We start from the raw sequence: 22,144 nt of genomic DNA, 5'->3' as shown, positions 1-22,144 counted from the left end.
TTCTCCGCAGATCTCTGGGGGAAGGGACTGGAAAGTAGACCCATGCCCAGTAAGGTCTGGGGAACATGGGGAAATGGTTACCTGTCAGTCACACCCGGGAGTGAGTCAGTGGCCAGAATAGGCATGGCCACTGCAAGGGAGAGAAATCTGAGTTACTTAACTCCTGACCAAGCCCTCTCTCTCTTGCTGCTTCTGCTGGCTCCTGGCTTTCAGGGGCTCCCACACCCTGCATTTGCCCACATGGCTCATGGCCATAAGGGACCCACAATGGACTGATGGACTGAATCTAGCCTGATGCTACATGAGACTTAACTCCACCATGGAATAGAAACTCGGGACACTGGCTTTGCTTTTAGCTCTACTAAAGCCCCAGCTACATATTTTCCAGGACTGTTTTAAGAACAATGGGACTTTACAACCCGAGGAATGTAACTCCAAGAAAATAAAGCCTTTTTCCACATCTCATCCTCCTGTGGGGGCCTCCAGAAGTGCTCATTCCAGTGGCGCCCCAAGAACACCACTCCCACTAGCAACAGAGGAATCCTACCCTTATAATCCTACGATAACAATATGACTGGTGTCCTTGTAAAAAGGGGAAATTTGGACAGAGAGACCCACACAGGAGAATGCCACGTGAAGATGAAGACAGAGATCTGGGTGATGCATCTTTAAGCCAAGGAACTCCAAAGATTTCCAGCAAACCGCCAGAGTAAGGAGAGGAGCATGGAAGAGACTCTCCCTCACAGCCGAGGCCCACTGACAGCTCGATCCGGGACTTCCATCGGGCAGAACAGTGGAACAATCAAGTTCCGTTGTTTAAGCCACTCCATTTATACTTCTCTGTTATAATAGTGATGGCAGGCTAAGTCAGCAAGTTTCTATGTCACAGTTTTCTCATCTGTAAAATGGGGATAAGCATGGTACCTCTCTAACAGGAATAAATAAATTACAATTTGTTAGATTGGTTCGAATAATGCCTGGCACAGAAGCGCATGTGAATGTTAAATAAATATTCTCCAAACATTCTTTCTTAATCAAATAGATTCTCACTTCTCTCTCTCTCTCTCTCTCTCAAGTTTCCTAATGTCTCTTCCCACCAAGCTGCCTACTGAAAGGCAAGAGCAATCCCAAGCCCACACCAGATTTCTCAGGAGATGAAGGGCACTTCCACCGGGCTGGCACATCCAGAGCAGGGTGTGCCTCTGTGTATCAACAGGAATCTAGATTTCCGCCCCACTCTTCATCCCACACCCGCTCAAAGCACCACATCCTTTCCCTCCCCAGAGCAGCCACCACCCGAGCCTTGGCCCCAGTCCTAGCCTTGGCCCCAGTCCTAGCCCTTTTCCCTGGTAGTCTCTCAAAACCCCCGAGTCAACCTACCGCCCAAAATGCCATCATCTTCAGAGCTCCTTCAGTTCCACCTGCCCCATCCACCCCCAGCCTTCAATGCTGTGCAGAAGTCCACCCCTCCCGTCTAACTTCATTTTCTATTACTTCTTCATGAGCACCTCCCTTTTCACTGACTCTCCTCACTCCTGACATTCCCTCACCAGCACTGGTTTCCTCTGTTAATTCTAACCTACCCAATCAAGAAGGCCCAGCCCCAAGCTAACCTTTTCTCTGAAGCCCTCTTTAACTCCCATGGTATTTATCACCTGGACTCCTGACTCTGTTTCGAATGACACAAGCCTTTTATTGCTTTAACTGTTTCATGCATGTCAATCATAGTGTCTCAGCCACACAGTAAACTCTTTGAGACCATTCAGTCATCACACACTACTGAAGACCTACTAATGCCGGGCACCTTGCTAGCCATCAGGGTAACAGATATCCTTAGCTACCATGTGTTGAGAATTTACTGTGTGCAGACTTTATCTTAGTCCTTATGATGATGCTGTTAAGAGAAGCCCGGCACCACCCTGGTTTACAGATAAGAAAACCAAAAGTGAGACAGATTATGTAACTTGCCAGTATCACATAAATAAGAAGGGATAGAACTGGGACAAGACAGAAAACAGGGCTGAGAAATAGTATAAGGGAGAAATAGCTATAAACAGACCCCAAAGATTGGGGATTAAAGCACTGTCCATCTGGAAGGATGCAAATAATTATATGATATATATGTATAATATATGACAATGTCACACATATAATACATATATAGTAACTATACTATAAAATAATATATATCTGAAGACAAAGCTGTTCAATACACTCATCAATGACTTAAGAGTAAATAGGCTTGCCTACCAACTTTGTGGATGACTCAGTGCAATTAGGATAAGAGTCAGAATTTAAAATGATGCAAAACCCAGAGCAATACATTTATGGGACAAAGTTAAATTTAACAACAAAATAAAATTTAAAAGAGATAAATACAGCGTCCTGCATTTGGGTTCAAATACCCAACAGTGCAGCACTCAGAGAAAGACAGTGGTAAAAAAGAACCAACAATAGACCCAAAATGAGTCAAGAGGAAAATGTGGCTACAGAAAAAAGTTAGTATGATCTTAGGTAATAACACTACATGTCTGGGAAGTGGAAATGCTACCATTTTAGGTTTTTGGGGGGTTTTCTTGCAACACATGAATGTTTAGTGAGAATTCTAAGGCCCACAATTTGAGAATCAAACTAGCGTATATCTTCAGATGAATCTGATATAAAGAATCTCCGTATTTCACAATTTCATAAATTGCGTGTTGATGGAATCCACACGTCCAATGTAGCCTACAACTAAGTCTGTAACATATCATTGCAGGCCGACGTTATGCCCAAGCCTTCCTGTAAAGGTGTGAGATCAGGTGTGCATGCAACCCCAAAGTGATGACTGTAAATGGTGCTAATCCCACGTCTTATCACGCCAGGTCACCTAACAGATTACTGGACAAAAAGGAAAAGGCTTGTGATAACCTAATGTCACCAGCTGGTAACACTCAGGAGCAGTTTCCGTTTCTAACATGGAAAAGGCATTTAACTTCATTCACCCTCAGCAGCATGCTGCAACAGGCATCACCAACAGGACAGAGGGGGATTGGGCGAACAGCAGCCAGTACTCGCTCTGGGACAAAAGTAATCAAAGCTAACAACACTTGGCATATCTTTATCTTTGAACTCTCAGATGAGACTCACTGTGGGAATTGCCGGTGGCCGAGTGTATTCATTTCCTAGGGCTGTGACACAAACTGGATGGGTTAAACAACAAAAATGTATTGTCCCACCACTCTGGCGGCTAGGAGTCCAAGATCAAGGTGTCGGAAGGGCTGGTTCCTTCTGAGGACTGTGAGGAAGAATCTGTTCCATGCCCGTCTCCTAGCTTCTGGTGGTTCGCTGGCAATCTTTGGTGTTCCTTGGTTTACAGATACATCACTCAGCTCTCTGTCATCTTCATGCTACATTCTCCGTCTCTTCGCATAGTTTTCCCTCTGTGCATGTCTGTCTGTGTCCAAATTTCCACTTTTTATAAGGACACAGGTCTTATTGGATTAGAGTCCACCTTAATGGCCTCGTTTTAATTTGATTACCTCTGTAAAGACCCTACTTTTAAATAAGATCACATTCTTAAGTACTAGGGGTTAGGACTTGAGTATTTTGGGGGGGAGGGGTGGCAATTCAACCCATAACATTGAGCTCATCCTCCTTAGTATCCATTCCTGCTTCCCCTGGAGGTTTACCTGGCTGGGTGGCTGCCAGCTAGAGAACATGTTTTCCTGCCTCCCTTGCAGCTAGGGAGGGCATGTGACTAAGTTCCAGTAAGTTCCCTGTTGAGGGCAATGATTTGTGCATCTTTGAAGTCACATCCTTTAAAATGGAAAATGCTTGTGTTTCATTCTCCCTCTTTCTGGTTCCTTAAGACTCGAATGCAGAATATACAACCATGAACAATACCCTAGACCAGAGCCGTCCAAAAGAACTTTAATGCAAAACTTAAGTCATTTTGAAGTTTCTAGAAGCCACATTAAAAAAAAATTAAAAGGGACAGGTAAAATTTTAATGTATTCCTTTAATACAATATGTCCAGAATACTAACACTGCAATGTATAACTATAAAAAATTATTAAGATGTCCTACATTCTTTTTTTTGGTGCTAAATCTTTGAAAACCAGTATGTATTTTATACTTGTAGACATCTCCATTTGAACTAGCCACATTTCAAATTCTTAAGGGCCACATGTGGAGGCTGGCTACAGCCATGCCCAGTGCAGCTCTGGAGGGCAGGAGAAGGACATCATAAAGGGAGCTGGGTCCTGGATGAACCTATGGAGCAATGCTGTCCTGCTGGCCATAGCATGCTTGAAACTTTTACCTGAGAAGAAAACAACTTCTATCTTATTTGATTTCAGGGTGCTTTTTATAATAGCTTATCCTGTATCTTAATAAATATGCCCACTGGGATCTCATGGAAGGAGCTTGCAGCTTCTCAGTATGAAACAACCCTTCGAAGAATGGACCCCTTCATGAGTTCACACTGACTTTCATGTGAGCTCCCTCCACAAACGTAGCCCAAGCTTGAAAAACTGCCATAGAAACATTCTCAGCACTGGGAAATACCTCGCCAAATAAACCTGCCCAAAGAGAGGTGGTTCCCCGGCCCTTTCTTCTTATGTTCCCACATTAAAAATTCTATGCTTCCCGACCAGCCAGCCCATTGCACAGCCCAGGAGAAAGCTGTGAGTAAACATCATCAGATCATTTGGCCTCCTGAAAAAGTAAAAAATAAAATCTTTCCAGGCAGTGCTTCCCCCAAAGTGAAAACAGTTTCATTAATGTGATAAAAACTAATAACTGGATAATCAAGTTGACAAGAATACATTAACTTTCCTTGTTTAAAAGGAGTTAGGGACACAAACACAAGAAAAGTCAAAGCTAGTCACTACTGTCATCTTTATAGACATACTTGGCCTTTGGCCAATGCTGACACCTATTGTCACATCAATGAAAATAAGCACCTTTATACGGCAAAGATCTCTGAGGAGAAGCCCAATGGAAAATCTCCACAGAGTACACTCAGAAGCAATTTCTATTGCACTCCCTTAGGTAATTAATTCAGAATGAAGAGATAATAGGTAATAACCTAGATGATTCACTGCCGTGCAGATTATCAGATTTCCCCAAGCTTAGGGGCCAGGTTCTGAGTTTTATATCAGTCTCCAGCTGCAGCTGGAATGGTATTAGGTTTAACCAAGATTTCCTGGGGTGACTAGAAAGAAGCCATGATCCAGGGAGCCAGCAACGGGGCTCCATTCAGAAATAGGGGTTTTAGTAGCTCCAGTGGGAGAGCAGAAGTAGCTTTTGCTCTCTTACTTTAAACATGAAGTCTGAAGTGCATTTGCCTCTCAGGAAGCAAAAAACCCAAGAGTTTCCCAGATCCTCCCCTGTCCTGGTGAAGGACACTGATATTGATGAGCTTCACCACTACAGATAGCGCTCATAATGATGTCCAATCACTGTATGGGTCTTCACACATAGGACATTAGGGCAGAATTTATTTTATGCAGTTTGAAGCTTTGGACTTAGGAATGTGAATGCCCCATGTCAGCAAGTTTGTGCAGCGGTTGACAAGTGCAAGCTCTGGTGTCAGGGAAAATCCGGGGTTCTGACCTCTCTGCCATTTATCAAATGTGTGACTTTGGCCAAAAGACTTAACTTACCCGGACCTTAATGTCTTCCTCTATAATTGCTATAACAACAGTATTCTTTACTGGATAGAGTTTTGTAAGCATCACATGGTAAAGAGCAAACAAAGGGCTTGGTGCCTGGCACGTGATAAACATTCAATCAATGAGAACTTCTCTTATTTCTGGGGTAGTAGGTCAGCAATCAACGTGTGTTTACTCTTGCTGTTAAGACTGCGTATTAGACAGTGTCACCCACTAACAATTGTGATTCTCTGGCCTCACTCTACTAGACAATGAACACAGCCCTGAGAAGCTGAAGTCTGTCGGGGGGCATGCTCAGTGGGGGAGCCAGGGCTTCCAAGAACCTGCTCTAGGATGGAAGGCATGGGCTTGGGATTGAATTGTGCCTTTTCCTCAGACAAAACTGATAAGTTGAAGTCTTACATACCTCAGAATATGACCTGATATGGAGATGAGATCTTTACAAAGGTAATCAAGTTACAATGAGGTCACTAGAGTGGGCCGTCGTGTCCTTCTGAAAAGGGGAAAGGGGGAGACAGGCACACAGAGAGAACACCATGTGAAGATGAAGGCAGAGATGGGGCTGATGCATCTACAAGCCAAGGACTGCCGGCCGATGACTAGAAGCTGGGGGAGGCATGGGGCAGATCCGCCCTCACAGCCTTGCCAAGGAGCCAACCCCTGCATACACCTTGACCCCACACTTCTAGCCTCCTGAGATGTGAGACAACACATTTCTGTTGTTTAAGCCACTCGGATTGTGTTTATAGAAGCCCTAAGAAACAAATACAAGGTAAAATCAGACAGCAAACAGATTCCCCATTTAAGAAGGGTGACAAGCCCTGGGAAATATGCAGTATGACACAGACCTGACCGAATTCCTTTCCAGAAGTTCACAGTCTCATGGCTCCACCCGATAAGGTCACCTCTGATGCAGTTTTAAGTTATGTCTGTGAAAAAGGGGCTTAGCTTTACAGTAGAACAGGCCAAGGCTCCTCTGTGAACAGGGACGCTTCGCTTTTCAATACCGTTTTTCTGTGTGTCTGTAGTGGGAGAGGGAGGCTTGGGCATGTGTAAGAACTTACTAGAAATGACTAAAAACTCCTTGGAAAAAAATACCTTGGCAGAGATGTCAATTATCGACCTTCCTGAGAGCTGTTCTCTCAACAGGCCAGAAATTCAAGCTCCTGTCTGAGCAGGATGTATCTGGTTCCTCAGGATTCGCCTGGTGTGTGCATTTCTTTGGCTGATGACTGCCATCGTGAATAACTGCTACGTAAAGAATCAATTTAATCGCTCACAGAGCCAGCCATTTTGAACTGGCTGCTTTGATTCTCTTTTTAAGGAATGTCCGGTGCTTCCCTATTACAATGGAAAACATAATTGGGAACAAATCTTTCATAAAACGAAACACACCCCCACAGAGTAAACTCTGAAGGCCTTGATCGGGTGAGAGAGGCGTATCTCAAGATTTGTGACAAAGATCTTTCAAGCCCATTTCCTATCCCTCAACCTCCACCCATATCACTCACAGCACCAAAAATTGGCATTTACAAAGACATTCTAGAAGCCTTAGCATTTTATTAGCAAAGGGAAATCCCAACGTTCTTGGCCTCGTTTCTCATGCTGACAGCTCATTTTTCCATGTGGAAACCACGTACTTACTAGTTGCTGCAAATATTTAAAGAGGTAAAGAAGTCACTTTCAAACTGTAGTCATAAAAGATATAAATAATGATGATTTAGAACTCTGTGCTCATTTTATAAGCATAAAAGTCAAGTATGTCCATTTTTAAAACAAGAATGAAATAGTTATAGCGTTCTTATTAAAAGACTCAGAGCCATGCCATGGGCACTCTCCTGGGCTCTTTAAGTATCAGAATGTCAAGGGCAGAATTTTAAGACAGTCACCTGCTGTGCTAATGGCCGGCTCCATGCATTACCCTCCCCTTGTCTCCCAACCATCCTTCCACATCCCACCCATTCTCTACATGGACGAAACCTCCCCAACAAAGTCTCCCATTTCCAGTGAATCGCCCTTCTCTGAAAATCCACAGCGCTGACCATCCAGACCCCACAATTCAGCAACTGGTTTACACCACCCTGAAGGGCCCTTTAGTATCTACATTCGACACGATCTGTACTTTGCCTCAGTTATTTCTTGCATGTAATTTTTCCCCTCCCACCTCAGTTTCTGAGCTTCTTCAAGACAAGAACCGCACTTCACATTTCTCACTAGTATCCAGCCCAAGTGTAAGGATGCCCACAATAAAGGGGAACTGGCAAATGCCATCCCCGGGTGAAGGACAAGTGTTCGGCCTCTGTGGGTTACCTGCAGACTCCCAAATATGTTCAGGGATTAAAGCAACTAGACAGTGACCTTCCCTAGCCTCAGTCCACAGGATCAGGTTCATCCCCATTACCCTCACATAAACCTGCCCTCGATGTGGCGGTGGCGGCCGGGTCAGCTGTTCCAGAAAGGACGCTGGGATTCTATCTCTAGCTGCACGACGGTCCTGGAAGAGCAGAGAGAGCTTAAGCCCACCCGCGGGGCTCCTCGGGGCCACGCTCGTCCTGCCTGTCTCCTGGGCTTTGCTCCCAGTGGCCACGAGCCGGTGGGGCCGCGGGCCGCCCAGGCACAGGCGGCTGCAACGCGATCACGGCAGCGGGTCACCTGCCTTCTCTTTCTGAAAGCACGAACACGATCTGCCGGGCTTCTTCCTACCCCCCAGAAACAAAGGACGCTTTCTTCCAGCTTCTCCCTTCAGCCTCACACGAAGGCAGGCAGGAAAACTGGACGGGCGATGCCTGATGGTTTAGGTTGATTCTTTCAGAGAGACCACTCGGTCTGGGTAAAGAAGATAATCGTTTGGCTCATTTAACTGAATATAAACAGTTTAAAATTTATTTTTCTTGTAATAACTGATTACACGGATGCACATATACATATACAAAAATATTCAAACCAAAAGGCGCACACTGAAAAAAGCAAGCCTCCTTCCCGAATCCACTCCCAGTTTCCCGGATCCTCAGAGGCAGACTGTTTCCAGATTACTCCACCCTCCAGGGCCTATATACTTTTCTGATCCCACTTTTTACCATGGGTTTCTGATTAAGAGAAAGAAATAAATATTGACCAAGCATCTCCTGACTGCCAGGTCCTAAGATGTGTGTTTTACAACAGACGTGAGCACATTTACCCTTCACAACTGTGCAAGGCTAATATTTTCTCCGCTTTTCAGGGGAGGAAGCTGAGGTTCAGGAAAGGTAAGAGACTTGCCAGGGCCACACACCTAGGTCCAAAGTCACTTTTTTTCAAACTACTGCCTGGATTGTCGTGTTTCATAAAATCAAATCTCCAGCCAAATTTTCTCTTTCAGGAAACCTGGGCTCTGGAAATGGGCTACTTTGGCACAAAACTGGTTGGTTTTATAACTTAGAACTCCAAGAAGCCAGACACGTTCCTGTGCCTCCCTAGGTCTCAGTTTCTTCATCTATAAAGTGAGCTGAACAAGGATATCTACCACATAAGTTTGTGGCAAGATGAAATGATTTCATGTAAAGAGCCTGGCAGAGGACCTGACACGCAATAAATGTTCTGTAATGGTTAGTTACTATTGTCATGTGGCTCAGGAACCAACTGGGTTTCGAAATAGTTTTCTTTTCTTTTTTTTATCCCCTCCATTTTGCTGTACAACATTGTGGCTCTGAGAAGCAATTTGGGATGAATTTGGGAAGTCATTTGATATTTTCTGGCCCCATTATACCAATTTCCTTTACTCCCTCCCCAAACCTTGCTCCAAACATTTCCTCTCTTAGCATGGACTGCCAAACGCACAACCTTTCTGCTGCCAAATCCCAGAAGCTTTTAGTAGTATTATTACTGTGATTTTATGTTATCGTGGAACCATTTCCATTTTTATTTAAAAACTAGAATCCATCAACACCCTCCCTGTTGCCTCAGTTTTTTTGAAACCAAAAGTTTATGTGCCTATCATTCCCCTGCCCCTGTTCATGTATCATGGCACTCGATGCTGATTAAATTTTGCTAAAATACTCTCAGCTTGTATAAATGGAAGCCACCCAAATTCCCTTGGAATGGAAAAGACATATGTTAACCTGGTCACACATTTCTCAAACCCATATCCCCTCACTGGGCAACATTTTCCATTTAACTGCCTTTTCCTTCTTAGCAGAAAGCCAAATGAGATTCGTAGGCTCCAGTATCATATGGCCAGCAGATGAGGGGGGTGAAGGGAGTTTCTCAGGGCAGTGGCAGGGGGAAGGGACTAAGGAAGTCAGATGACCAAGGCTCTCACCGGCCAGAGGCTGGGTGGATGACTCTGTCCAAGTCACTTCATATTCTGAGTACCGGTTAGCTTACCTGAAGAATGAGAAGATGAGACCAACTTTTCCCTGAAAAACCTTTCTAGCTCTAACTTCCTTTAAGCAAGATAAGATTCTGCAATCATCCCACAAGCATCTTCTCTGGTCTGGGTCTTATCAGGGCAGTAAGTTAATGTCATGATGTAACCTCAGGAGATAAGCTTCAGCCAGAAGGAGGGTGCGTGCATGCGTGTGTGTGTGTGTGTGTGTGTGTGTGTGTGCGCCATAAAAGATGCAGCCTCTACTTATTGCAAATGTGGCTGTGCCAAGTTGTCAAATAATTCATGGCAAAGCAATAAAATCTAGGGTCACCTTTAATTACCTAATGTTAAAAGAAGATGGTGTATCTGGAATTCCATCAAATACCCTTCCATGAATTTCTTCCATTCAACAATTCTGCTCGAAGCATCTGGAATGCAGCTAATACAAGAGTGGAATTTCAGCAGGGTCCATGAGGTGACCTTTTGTTAAAACAGCATTGTGTATAATCCTGCCGCTATGCCATTTCTCTCCATTTTCTCCTCTGGGAGGCTGTGGTTCATAACTCTGACATCACAGCTGGTTCATCCAATCCAAAGTCTTTTATGATGATTAACAAATGAGTAAGAAGCCCACAAATTCAGGAGGAGTAAAGGCAAAGGCAGCAATAAATAGTTTTTACCACAAAAGCCTTAACAGGAAGTGAAGAAGTGTTTCCTAAGGCTAAACGTGAACCATGCTGAGACGTAGTTCTTCAACCACTCTCATAAGACTAGCTTCCTCTAAAAGGCAGATTTAGGGGACTTGAGAAATGCTGAGGTTTTTACTGATTCCTTTCTTTTAGATGTATAATTTCACTGTTCCTTTCTCTACAAGGCACATTCCCCAGGAATTTTTAAATGTCACTTTTGAAAGCTATGCATATAAACAGCAAGAAACCCAGAGCTCGCCATTCACAAAAGCCACCCTGGGCTGGGGCCCAGATTAGCCAGCGGTGGCTGGCTGACCCGGAGCCTTATCAGGTTGAGGGGCAGGACGCTTCTGCACCTTGGGGAGCACGGCTGGAGCAGCCAGGTGGCGGCGAGTCACCGCGTACTTACGTCGCTCTTCCTGAACTTCGCTTTCAAGCTCTTCATGTTCAGTCCATTCAGCCTTCCAAAGCTCTAGAGGACACTGTTCAGCACCTAAGCAGAGGAAGAAAGAAAGAAAGAAATTAAGTACAGAGGTTTCCAAATAAACAGCACACACACTCCCTCTTGATGGGATTAACACTCTGGGCCACCAGCAGAAGGCTGGGGTTGAGTTGGAAAGTGATCAGAGCTAAGAGCTAAGATGGGGTAAAGAGCAGATTTCCACTCAGGATACCTGGAACCTTCTGACATTTCCAAGTCAACCAAATATTTCAATTTTACCCCAACTTTCCAAACATTAAAAGAAGAACAAGTTTAAGTAACCACTCAATTGTCATTGTAGACAGTATAGTGTCTGTATGCTGAACTAACTCCTCTACACATCCTCCAGGTGACAACGACACCACCCACCTCCTCTGGAGGGTCCCCACAGAGAAGTATGGTAAGGAAACACTTCATACTCCAGATGCCATGCATTCCCTATTTATTTTTCTCAGTGTGGTTTTCCCCTCTAAATGCACAGGGCAGTGAGCAAAAAATGCCAGGAACAACAAAAACTCCCTCAGCAAATACCTCATTCCTCGGGAGGCCACTCTAAACAACGAGAAAGATTCCCCAGGTCCTTGCGGGGCCCAGCCATTCCCAGTTGGACTATTTAGCCAAGTCCCCCAAATCTACTTTTTCGAGGAAGCTAGTCCAACTGAAAAGTCTTAAGAAATCACCTTCTTTAGGAGGGGTCTGTGGTCCCCAGGAAAGTAAATGTAATTTTCTTAAGTATGTATGTGTTTTTTTAGGGAAGAGAGTTCCTAGTTTTCATCTGACTCTGCAAGGGGGTTGTCAGTTAAGACAACTGATGGAGTCCAAGCCCCTTGTTTTCCAGAAGCGGAGCTTCAGAGAAGTTAGGGAAGTTGCGCAGCCGCAAAGCCTGCTTATGCTGGAATTCAGGACCGGACCCCAAAGTCGGAGAGTTCAATGCTTTTGCCACGGCCCTCTACCTTTAAAACTGAAATGGAAAAGCAGAATCCTGCGCTAAAATACTGTAGGAATTGATCACTTTCATCCTTAAACATGAAAAAGGTACAAAATGTGGAACCTTTGCATTTAGGTCAAAAAGGCAAGGAAACCTATGGGTAAGTTCCCATCGTATGTGATCATAAGCGCTCTATAAATGTAACTTCAAGTCTCAAGTGACAGCTGGTGAGAAACGGTCAACGTCAACATACTATCCACCTGAGAACTAAGAAACAGCGGTCAAATGTTTACTACAGCTGACCAGTATTTTTCTAAAGCCTTTCGAGGTTGTCTCTTGCTGCTCCACCATCCCTATCATTCTGGACTAAACTGACCTGTGACAGAGGGGGGGGAAATACAAGCAACTAAATGGCTGTCACCCCTCCTCGTGTCCGACTCCCTGCCTCCAGAAGTCCAGCAACTCGGTGGCTTCTAATGTGTTGACTTTCATTTCTGCTGCTGCCATTAAGCAGGGTCCTTGGATGAACGGTATGAAAATCCAGTCATCATAAAGCACTTCAACGACATTAATCGGAAGGTCACACCGTTACTACAGCCACCCTGTGGTCCCTTTCAATCTATCCAGCTTGGTGGGTATAAGTGATAAAATGCATGTTGCCTTGGAAACTGTACACACTGTAATCACATCTTGGTAACTGCCAAGTATTTAACCACAGAGAAGGTTGGACTGGTACCTGAACAGCAAAGTACAAATTCTGGGCCAGTGTTTCTCAAAGTTGGCCCCTAATTAATCTGAATCAGAAGGACCTGGGGACAATTTGCTGAATGCAAAACCCTACTCCACATCCCATGGAAACTGAATCTCAGGGAGCAGGGCCCAGGAATCTACTTGGTTCAATCTTTTGCACACTGACGTTTGAGAACCTAGGATTGAGGTAGATAAACAGGGAATACAGAAGTCCAAGTTGCACTGATTTATAAACAGCCTTTTTTCAAGCCAAAACAAACCATCTTCTGATGAATCCAAGTGGAAGTGATGATGACCAGATATTCCCAAGCTGCCACTGACTAATGGTCCTCCACCAACGGTAACTAGAAAATGGAAATCACCCTTAGAGTTCCATTCCTTCCACCCTCTGGGGAAAGTGTTAATAACCAAGGAAAGAGGCTAAATCCACGCAGCAGGAAGGAGAGAAGAGAAGCCAAGGCGTGGATAATCCATAAACTGTGTAGCCCACCAAGGCAGAACCACCCCGAGCATTCCTTCAGTCATGGCGGGGAAGACTTCTGTTTGAGGTCATGGTGGGTTTTCATAGGTGTTGTACTAGTTTTGTGTGTGTGTGTTTATCTTTGGCGGTTTTTTTAAGCATGCCAGCGAGAAGTATGCAAACTCTCATTTGAAGAAGACTAAATAAACAAAGCAACTAATTCCAAAAGTTCCCAGGGGAAGGGATTACTTGAGAAATGGATGTCTTCCCGGAACCTGGGCTCTGGGTATGTGATAGCTGGGTGGTCGATGGACAGAGCTCCAGAATGATAGAGGAGGGGGTCAAGGATAAACAAGTTCTGGACACCCACAGGAGAGCAACTACAAACACAAGAATGGTAGCGGGGGGTAATTAAAGTTAGTAATAGGTCACTGCTTTCCTGGTATTTGTAAAAGAACCTAACACATGGAAGCCACGGCTAATGGGAAGGAACCTGCCCCTGAAATGATGCTGGGCTCCCTCTGCCTCAGCATCTCCTCTTCCACAAGAGAACTCATGAGTAAAGCAGGGACTTACTGGCCTTCCTTGGGTCAGCTGGAGTCACAGCTCCAATTCCCAAAGCCCAACCTCCAAAGCCCAAACTGGGCTCCAGGCCATCCTGAGTAAAGTGACATCCATTAACTTAGCAAGTCTGCGCTAACAGCAGTCCCTGGAAATGTCACTTAATCAAGATGCTTCATTCAAAAGAGCTGCAGTGAGGCTGAATGAACTGCACAGCAGCCTAATCTGGAGAGCACAAGAAGAGAATGGGAAAAGTGGTTTCAACCAAGTTTTTCCACTGCAAGCAAAATCAGGCACATCTACCCACTGAGCAGGACTATCAGGCAGCTTACGTCCTGCTCGGGCCAGAATAAGTCACTGAAACCTGGCTTCCATCACTGGCTGTCAGTCCTCACGCGACACTGAGTCTGTCCGTGTTTGAGTCGATCAGGATGTAACAGTGCAGAGATGCACAGCCTGGTTACCTTCTCATCTGAAAGACCGGGGCCAGCAAACAGGGTTTAATTATTAACGCATTTTCCTTCTAAAAATAATGTTGCTCTCAGTCGAAGTTTCACATGAGCTACCCTTATCTGATATAATTCTAGCCTGAATAAAAAAGCCTTGCTATAAGCTTATGGAGCTTCATTATGAACCAATAAGTTAGACTTCTTTGAGTATTAAAGATAACATAATGAATAGAGTTTCCTTTGGGGGTGATGAAATGTTCTAAATCTATTGTCATGATAAATTCACAACCTGTGACCACACGGAAACCATTCAACTGTACACTTCAGGTAGGTGAACTGAATAGAGTGTGAGTTATATCTCAACGAAGCTGCTGTTTAAAAAAAAAAATAGCTCCAATCTTTAGAGTCAGGAAACTTCCAGGTTAGAAACCTCTGACTGATTGAAAAAGAACTTAGAAGGAACAAAGATTAATAAGTAATATCCTTCACACTAAAATGTGGTTGCTTCTAGTATTTCTTTATTTAGCTATTTCTAATTTCACAACCCAGCCGACTGAAGTGGTCAGGAAAAGTGTTCCTCTCCTGTATCTTCAGACTACTTCGCCCTCCCACACCCACACCCACGAATGACCCAGGGATTACTTTGTAAGGCAAAGCTGCCAATTATGTCAGCAATGAGGGTTCTCTTGGAGCCGCAGCCAGGTATGCTGATTCTGTAATCAGGGGTGAGGCTCCGAAATCTGTAATTTTTGTTTTAACTCCTTGGGTGATTTGGAAGCTCAGCTAGATTGGGGGAACCACACAATGATACCATACCTATAATTGAAACTTCCATTAAAAAATCATCTAGAGACATTGCACAAGTAGATATAATAGATCATTATCTTCAAGCATTGACTTTGCTTGAACATTTCACAATATTGGGGGGCGGGGAGTTGGGAGGATGGGAAAATGGGAGGGGAGCTCTGCACACTGTAAATTCTAGGAGGGCAACTAGCTGATTACCCATGGCCACTAGGGAACAGTACTAACTGGCAAAGGCAAATGGTAGCTAAGCATTTTCCTGAATCACAAGAATCCATTAACATCCAAGACCCCATATGACAGGATTCAAGAGCAGTGAATTCCCTGTAATCATGCATAGGGGAGTAGAGGAAATAACGTCAGGCTTCAGATTTTTTTCTTCCGAGTTATAAAGAACATCAGACTTAAAATCCAAAGCACTAAAGAAGGCATTGAACAAATGCAAGGAACTAAACTTAAAGCACTTCTCTTAGTGAGCATCTACCTTTCTCCCTTAAGTACTTGACTGTTTCCTCAGATGATAATCTCTCTGCAACAAAGATGGAATTTTAACCAAAAGCTGTACAAACACTCAGTTCTCTCAATCTGGAAAAACAAATACATTCTGCAAAACGTCCCTCCAGACCAGCCTTCCCAGTGAAGATGTCCCTGACAGCACAGCACTTCGGGCCATCCGACCTCCTCCCATGGGTAGAAGCCGCTTCCAGACTCTGCCTCTAGGATAGGGCTGTGCCTCTGGCTATATCACTGTTTTGGGCATAAAGAACAGGAGTGGGAAGCAGAGGCCAGTGACTGCTGCTCCCCCCACCCACCCAATTTACTTTATTCACAGCACAGTTGTTCTTTTTTTATTAAAATTTTTTTTTACTTATTGGTGGAAGAGATCATATGAGTTTCAAGCGTACACCTCTATGATACATGATCTGTACACTGCTTTGTGTACCCACCACCCGAAGTCAAATCATCTTCCGTCGACATGTATTTGGCCCCTCCACCCTCCACCACCCCACTCCCTCCCTCTGGTCACCACCACACTGCTGTCCGTATCTGTGAGTTTCAGTTTTATACCCCACATATAAGTGAAGCCATATGGTTCTGAGCTTTTTCTGACTGGCTTATTTCACTTAGCATAATATTATATAACCCATGTTATTGCAAATGGCAGTACTTCATCTCTTCTTATGGCTGAGTAGTATCCCATAGTATAGATATATGAAAAAAAATGTAAACACATACAGACATTGAGGTTATGTGAACTCTGGGCAGGTACTGTGGAGGATGTGAGTAGAGACCAAGGGTATGAGGAAAAAATGATACGAAACTCCCTAATAATTAGCTGTCAAGTAATACAGAAATTCAAAGAGTAGGAATCTTTGAAGGCTGGGAAAAATCAGAGAAGTCTTCATAATAGGGGCAGGGGTCCAACTAGCCTTAAAGGAAAGGTAGGATTTGGTCAAACTAAGGAGGAAGGGCATCTCGTCAGTCCACTCCCACAAGAGGGAACATGCCTTTCTTAGATTTTCCAGGCAAGGGTCAGGCACCTGTCCAGGCTTGTTAAGCTGTCCTAGAAGCTTCTCTCATGAGGTTGGGTAGAGGTGGTGGGAATCATTGCACAGTTCTCTCTGAAGAAAGATCTTACCCCCATCTGCGCACACTGGTCCTTTTGGACCCTGGATGTGAGCGGGGGGATTCAGGAGTCCTGCCACCAGGTTTCAGCAAATGTGAAAAGGTGCATCTCGCACAGTTTGCTTACTCTGGAATGGTGGATTTTCAAGGTAGGATTTTCACTTTGCTTATACTAGGGTGCTGGCCATTGGCACACAATCAATAAATGTTTCATGCATGAGTGTATAAGACAAAGAGTGGGTTGGGACCCAGGATAGCCTTTAGACTTCACCTTTGACCTCAGCAAGACTGTCTTTGGTCCCAAGTGCACTGGGTTAGCTGCACTGGGAGCTGAGTCAACACAACATACTGATTAGGTTTCACCATGTACATACGAAAGCACTAAAGAAGCTAGAGCTAAGTAAATGAAAGCCCAACTCATTTGGCCTATGAAGTCTTGCCAGGTTGCGCCTCCTCTTTCCTCCTGCCTGTCCTCTGGCCCCCCTCTCATTGCTTCATTCCCCATGTATCACTCACCTCCCCCGCTGAGCTGAGCCAAGGGAGCTGACCATTTTGAATAAGGGAAAGTGAGAGTCAACAGTGAGCAAGTACCATCAAACAGAAACTCTGGGTGATCAAACGGTACAAACCTCCAGTTATAAAACAAATAAGTCATGGGATGTCATGTACAGCATGGCAACTATAGTTAATAACACTGTATTGCATATTTGAAAGTTGCTGTGAGAGTAGAACTTAAAAGTTCTCACCACAAGAAAAAAAAATTCTGTAACTATGTGAGGTAATGGATGTTACCTAGACTTGCAGTGGCGATCATTTTGCAATATATACAAATATCGAATCATTGTGCTATACACCTGAAACTGACATAATGTTATATATCAATTGTACCTCAATTTTTAAAAAGTACCTAGCAACTGAAACTGACTGTAGAATTTTTTTATACTAAGGACTAATCAGAAAAGTCAGAGATGTTATCCAGAGACAAAGAATTCACTTAATAAATTTTAAAGAGAAAGTGGGACACAAAACAAAGCTGCTCTATGAGTACATCTTAGGAGGATCATTTACTCAGCAAATCAGATACACAGGAATAAATGTACAAACAAACAAACCCTACTGAGCATTAATCATGGGTTGGGTGTTTTCATATACAGTATGTCATCATTTTTATGAATTTACTAAGGAGCGGGTGTGTTGAAGATTGTCCAGATGATAAAGGGAAAAGTTAAGGGAGGGATAAAAGATATAAGCAGTAGCTTCATCTGGGCAGTGAATCCTTTCTAAAACACTCTAATATTTCTTTTCTTTTTCTTTTTTTTTGGGGGGGGGGGGAGAAATGACCACATTCTTGTTAAGCCACAAATGTAATTCAGATATTGCATCATAATAATCATGCAGTAAAACTCTCATGAGAACATCAATCTTCCTTCCTATATTCACAACCTGCCTTTATCCAGGGATGACATTTCTCTTGAGAAAAAAAACACATCATTCTTTAAAAAATAAGACCTGCCATCAACCAGGACCAATCTGGTCCGTGAAGCAGTCAGAGCCACCAGTGCTATTGAAAAATCAGCCTAGGCTCTGGCAGCGTTACTATCTGATCTGTCAAATGTGCTACTCACATGCCCCAATAAGCCTACCAGAGCAGAGCCCTAAGGTTACCTCCTGCCCTAACTCCATCCAACAAAGCACGGGATTAATCAAACAAGCTACCTCTGGAATACAAAAATCATCCTAGGACTAAAGAATGTCATATGATTAGCCCTCATTTTGAGGTTATTTTAAAGATGATCTCTAAAAGGTTCTTTCTGTTTCCAAATCTTTTGATGTTTACGTCAATAGCACCATCTAACCACTGTGTTCATCCCTGCAGAAAAAAAGCTGCCCTGCAGATACCTACTAATCAACCCCAAATGGCAAGGCGCATGTGCTGTGTGCCTCAACTTCTTCCTTCCAAGTCCATTCCTTGGGTCTCACCTATCTTGAAACCGAAGAGAACCAATGAATTTTAAAAATACAGGTCCAATCTTGAAACATTACTGGTGAAAATACGAAACGTGGAAAGCAGAAAGTCATGGTGGAAAGCTTATTAGCAATTTCCTAGGAAGTTAAATAGGAACTCACCATGTAACCCAGCAAGTCCACATCCACACCAAGAGAAATAAAAACATATGTCCATACAAAGATTTGTACATGAACGTTTAGAGCGGCAGTATTCATAACTGCAAAAAAAGTGACAAATACTGAAATACCTATCGACGAGATAAACAAAATGTGGCATTTCCAGACAGTGGAATGCTATCCAGCACCAAAAAGGAAGGAAATACCAATAGATACTGCACCAAGCATGAAGCTCAAAACCACTGTGCTAAGGGAAGGTCAGACACAAACGACCACAGACTGAGCGATTCCATTTGTGTGACACACCAGAACAGGCAGATGTAGAGGCAGGAAGCAGCTTAGTGGCCGTCGGGCTGGGAATGGTAGCAGAGAGACTGCAAGTGGGAGCACGGGATCTTTTGGGGGGTGAGGGAATTGTTTTAAAACTAGATTGTGGGGATGATTACACAACTGTCGATTTCCTAAAAATTATTAAACTGTATACTAAAATTGGTGAATTGTCTGGAATGTAAATCACACCTCAAGGAAGCTGTTTTTCAAAAGATCAAATACAAAAAGAGAAAAGGTCATATGCAAAGTTTTTAGGTAGTGAAAAGCACCTTTAGAGTGAGACAGAAGACTCCTTTTATGATTACATTTAGCTCTTGTTTTTACTCTAGAAAGACTGAATTGCCAAACATTTGCTTACTGCGTATTTCATCGGCTCTTTGACTTGGTTTTACAATGGGGATTACTTGGACTCTCCACATTCTGGAATGCTGGCAGTGTCATTTGCAATGATCACAATGGTTCTGTTTGGCCTGCTGAATCTCTTTACCTAATCATCCAGTGTCTCAACTACTTTTCAGAATAAAAGATAAATAAGTTACTAAAACGGATTCTGTGAACTCTGATGCCCTAGGAACAGGAGGAAGGGAGTGGATGGAGGACATGAAAATTCTTTCTGCTGCCCCAATTACCTCCCATATCTGGAAGTCATTCAAATACCGTGCATGCAAAAAGCGTGTGTCTCACTTTAAGTCCAACAGAAGCGATGCCTGCTCACTGGAAGGCAGGCCTCTTCATTTCCGTGAGCACCTATAATGTTTGGTTTGACCCTCAGTGCCTGGCCTTCTTCTGATAACCGCACTTCCCTCCTTTCAGAAAACTGTCCCTCCTACCCCCCATCCCCACTCCAACCAGGTTACATTCTGACTGTAGCTGTTCCCCGAGAGATGGGAATGTGTCCTCAGCAAAGCTATTCAGAGACTCTCCTGGAATTTTTAGAGTTAGGGGAGGGAAGAAAAGGAAGGGAGAGGAGAGGGGAATGGAATGGGGCAAGGGAGAAGGGGCAGGGGGCGGGAAAGGGGGAAGAGGAAGGAAAGGAAAGACCTTCCTCTCTGGTGGAGAAACTGAGAAATACGGGCCTGGCAGCTGCCCAAACCCTGTGCAGAGAGCTGGTTTAGAGAGGGAGCCAGGGAGGCCCCAAACTGCAGGGACCCCAAGCTCTGCTATAGTCACACCCGTTTAGCACAGGATCTGGGGTCACGTAAGTAAAGGCACTCCCCCCTTCTAGCCTAAGCTAGTTCAAGTTGGGTTTCTGTCACTTGCAACCTGACTACTGATAAAATCCTTTGCCACCTTCTCACGGATTCAGACTTGCTCAGGCTGTCATCTCAGCTACCACAGGAGCCCAGAACTCAGTAGCACAGTTGCAGCCTGCATTTGTCTGCTCAGTGCATCTCTAAACTCAGTAGCTAAATTCACGTCTTGAACCTACAAAAGTGAAATATACACTCTCTGGAGTCTACCTGGGAAGAGGAGAACAGGATGACCCACAGTACCCCTTTGAACCTGCAGGTATTTGTTTGAGTGTTAGCAGCTCCTTGATCTTTCTGCCCCAGGCCTCATGCCCTTGCCCTCCCCCCAACCTCCAAAGCACTCCATTCACAATTCACCTCTATCACCCCAGTCACTGCAGAAGACCTGGCCGGCCAGCCCTCTCGGGTCTTCTGAGCTATTCCCATTCTGAGAGCACACACTGCTCTCTTCGCCACTCCTATAGGAACCAGTCGACAATGAAAACAATTGCAATTCTGGAAATGAGCAGCATTAGACTACTGTAGAACTCTCACAAAATAAACAGCCACTGTAACAGCTGGGTCCACGAGGGACTCTGGGTGGACCTTCCCGCCTCTGCTCCCCAGGGAACTTGGCTCCACAGAGCTGGGGGAGACTAAGAAGCTGCTTGGGGGGTGAGGCTCAGGATGAATAAGGGAAACCCTCTGGATAGGAGGGAACAAAGAGAGTGGGGTGGGGGCGGAGTGCTGGGGCTCAGCTGGAACAGGAGGCCTCAAGGCCCAAGGATAAGCCTCCAGGCAGTTAATCCTTGAATAGCCCTGAAGATATGATATGCAAACACGCTGTCACTCACCCCGACTTATTCTAAACAAGACACCTGGAAGAGAAGCCTAACACAGTGGCTCAAACAACAAGGCATCACTCCCCAGAGGCTATGCCAGCCTGGATCTGCCACTCTGTTGCCCTGGCAGTACAAATGGAAAGCCCTGCAGATCTTTTTCCATTAGAAGTCCCAGGCTGCTCCACACTCATGCTATATGGGGGGCCCAGAGCCTCCTGCCCAGTGAAGACAAACCCCTGTTAACTGAACTGGATGCCCTGGACCACTTTCTGTGTTTAGGAATCAGAAGCAAATAGCATTAACATGAAGGATGGAGAATGTTTCATTCACAGTAATAATGATTTAACATGCTCCTCCCATTCCCCACACGCATCCACACATACCTGGCACCTGATGCTAGGAGGGTTTACAGAATAAAAATAGCATAGCTACTCAAGAACTGGCAACTTAAGAGGAAAAATAAGAAAACTACACTGTTTTAATTACTCATGTGCTCTGAATATTAACTATGGGCCATGCAGAAATGTGCACCACACACAACCCCTCCCTACCAAAATCAGTCTCTCTGTTTAAAAAAAAAAAAAAAAAAAAAGGTCCGTGTAGATTACATGTACAAAAGCAGAGATTCAGATTTGTAAACCAAAACCACAAATGTCCATTATACCATGTAATCGGTTTGTGATAAAGCTATTGTATCTCTCTAAAGCAGGGATGACGAACCTTTTTTCTGCCAAGGGCCACTTGGATATTTATAACATCATTTGCAGGCCATACAAAATTATCAACTTAAAAATTAGCTATGAAAAAAGCTCCTAGATTTATTGAATTTCGAGTCACTCCTGCAGTTGCCTTGTTAGGGCCAGACCAAA

At 44.2% G+C, this 22,144-nt stretch overlaps 1 protein-coding gene across 4 annotated transcripts in view; it reads right to left on the bottom strand.

Moving 5' to 3' along the window:
• The window catches only part of RAI14 (retinoic acid induced 14), a 124,849-nt gene that overhangs the window by 94,376 nt on the left and 8,329 nt on the right, over nucleotides 1-22,144 (bottom strand). For all 4 annotated transcript variants that reach the window (XM_081133137.1, XM_081133139.1, XM_081133138.1 and 1 more), the window contains exon 2: nucleotides 11,101-11,184. In XM_081133137.1, the coding sequence (XP_080989263.1) occupies nucleotides 11,101-11,136 (36 nt within the window). In that variant the 5' untranslated portion in view covers nucleotides 11,137-11,184. The remainder of the gene's footprint in view (nucleotides 1-11,100; nucleotides 11,185-22,144) is intronic.

This window comes from Miniopterus schreibersii, assembly GCF_964146895.1.
Source record: "Miniopterus schreibersii genome assembly, chromosome: 3".
NCBI lineage: Eukaryota > Metazoa > Chordata > Mammalia > Chiroptera > Miniopteridae > Miniopterus > Miniopterus schreibersii.
Note: the sequence above shows the minus strand (reverse complement) of the source record. Positions and strands in the feature narration are given on the sequence as shown.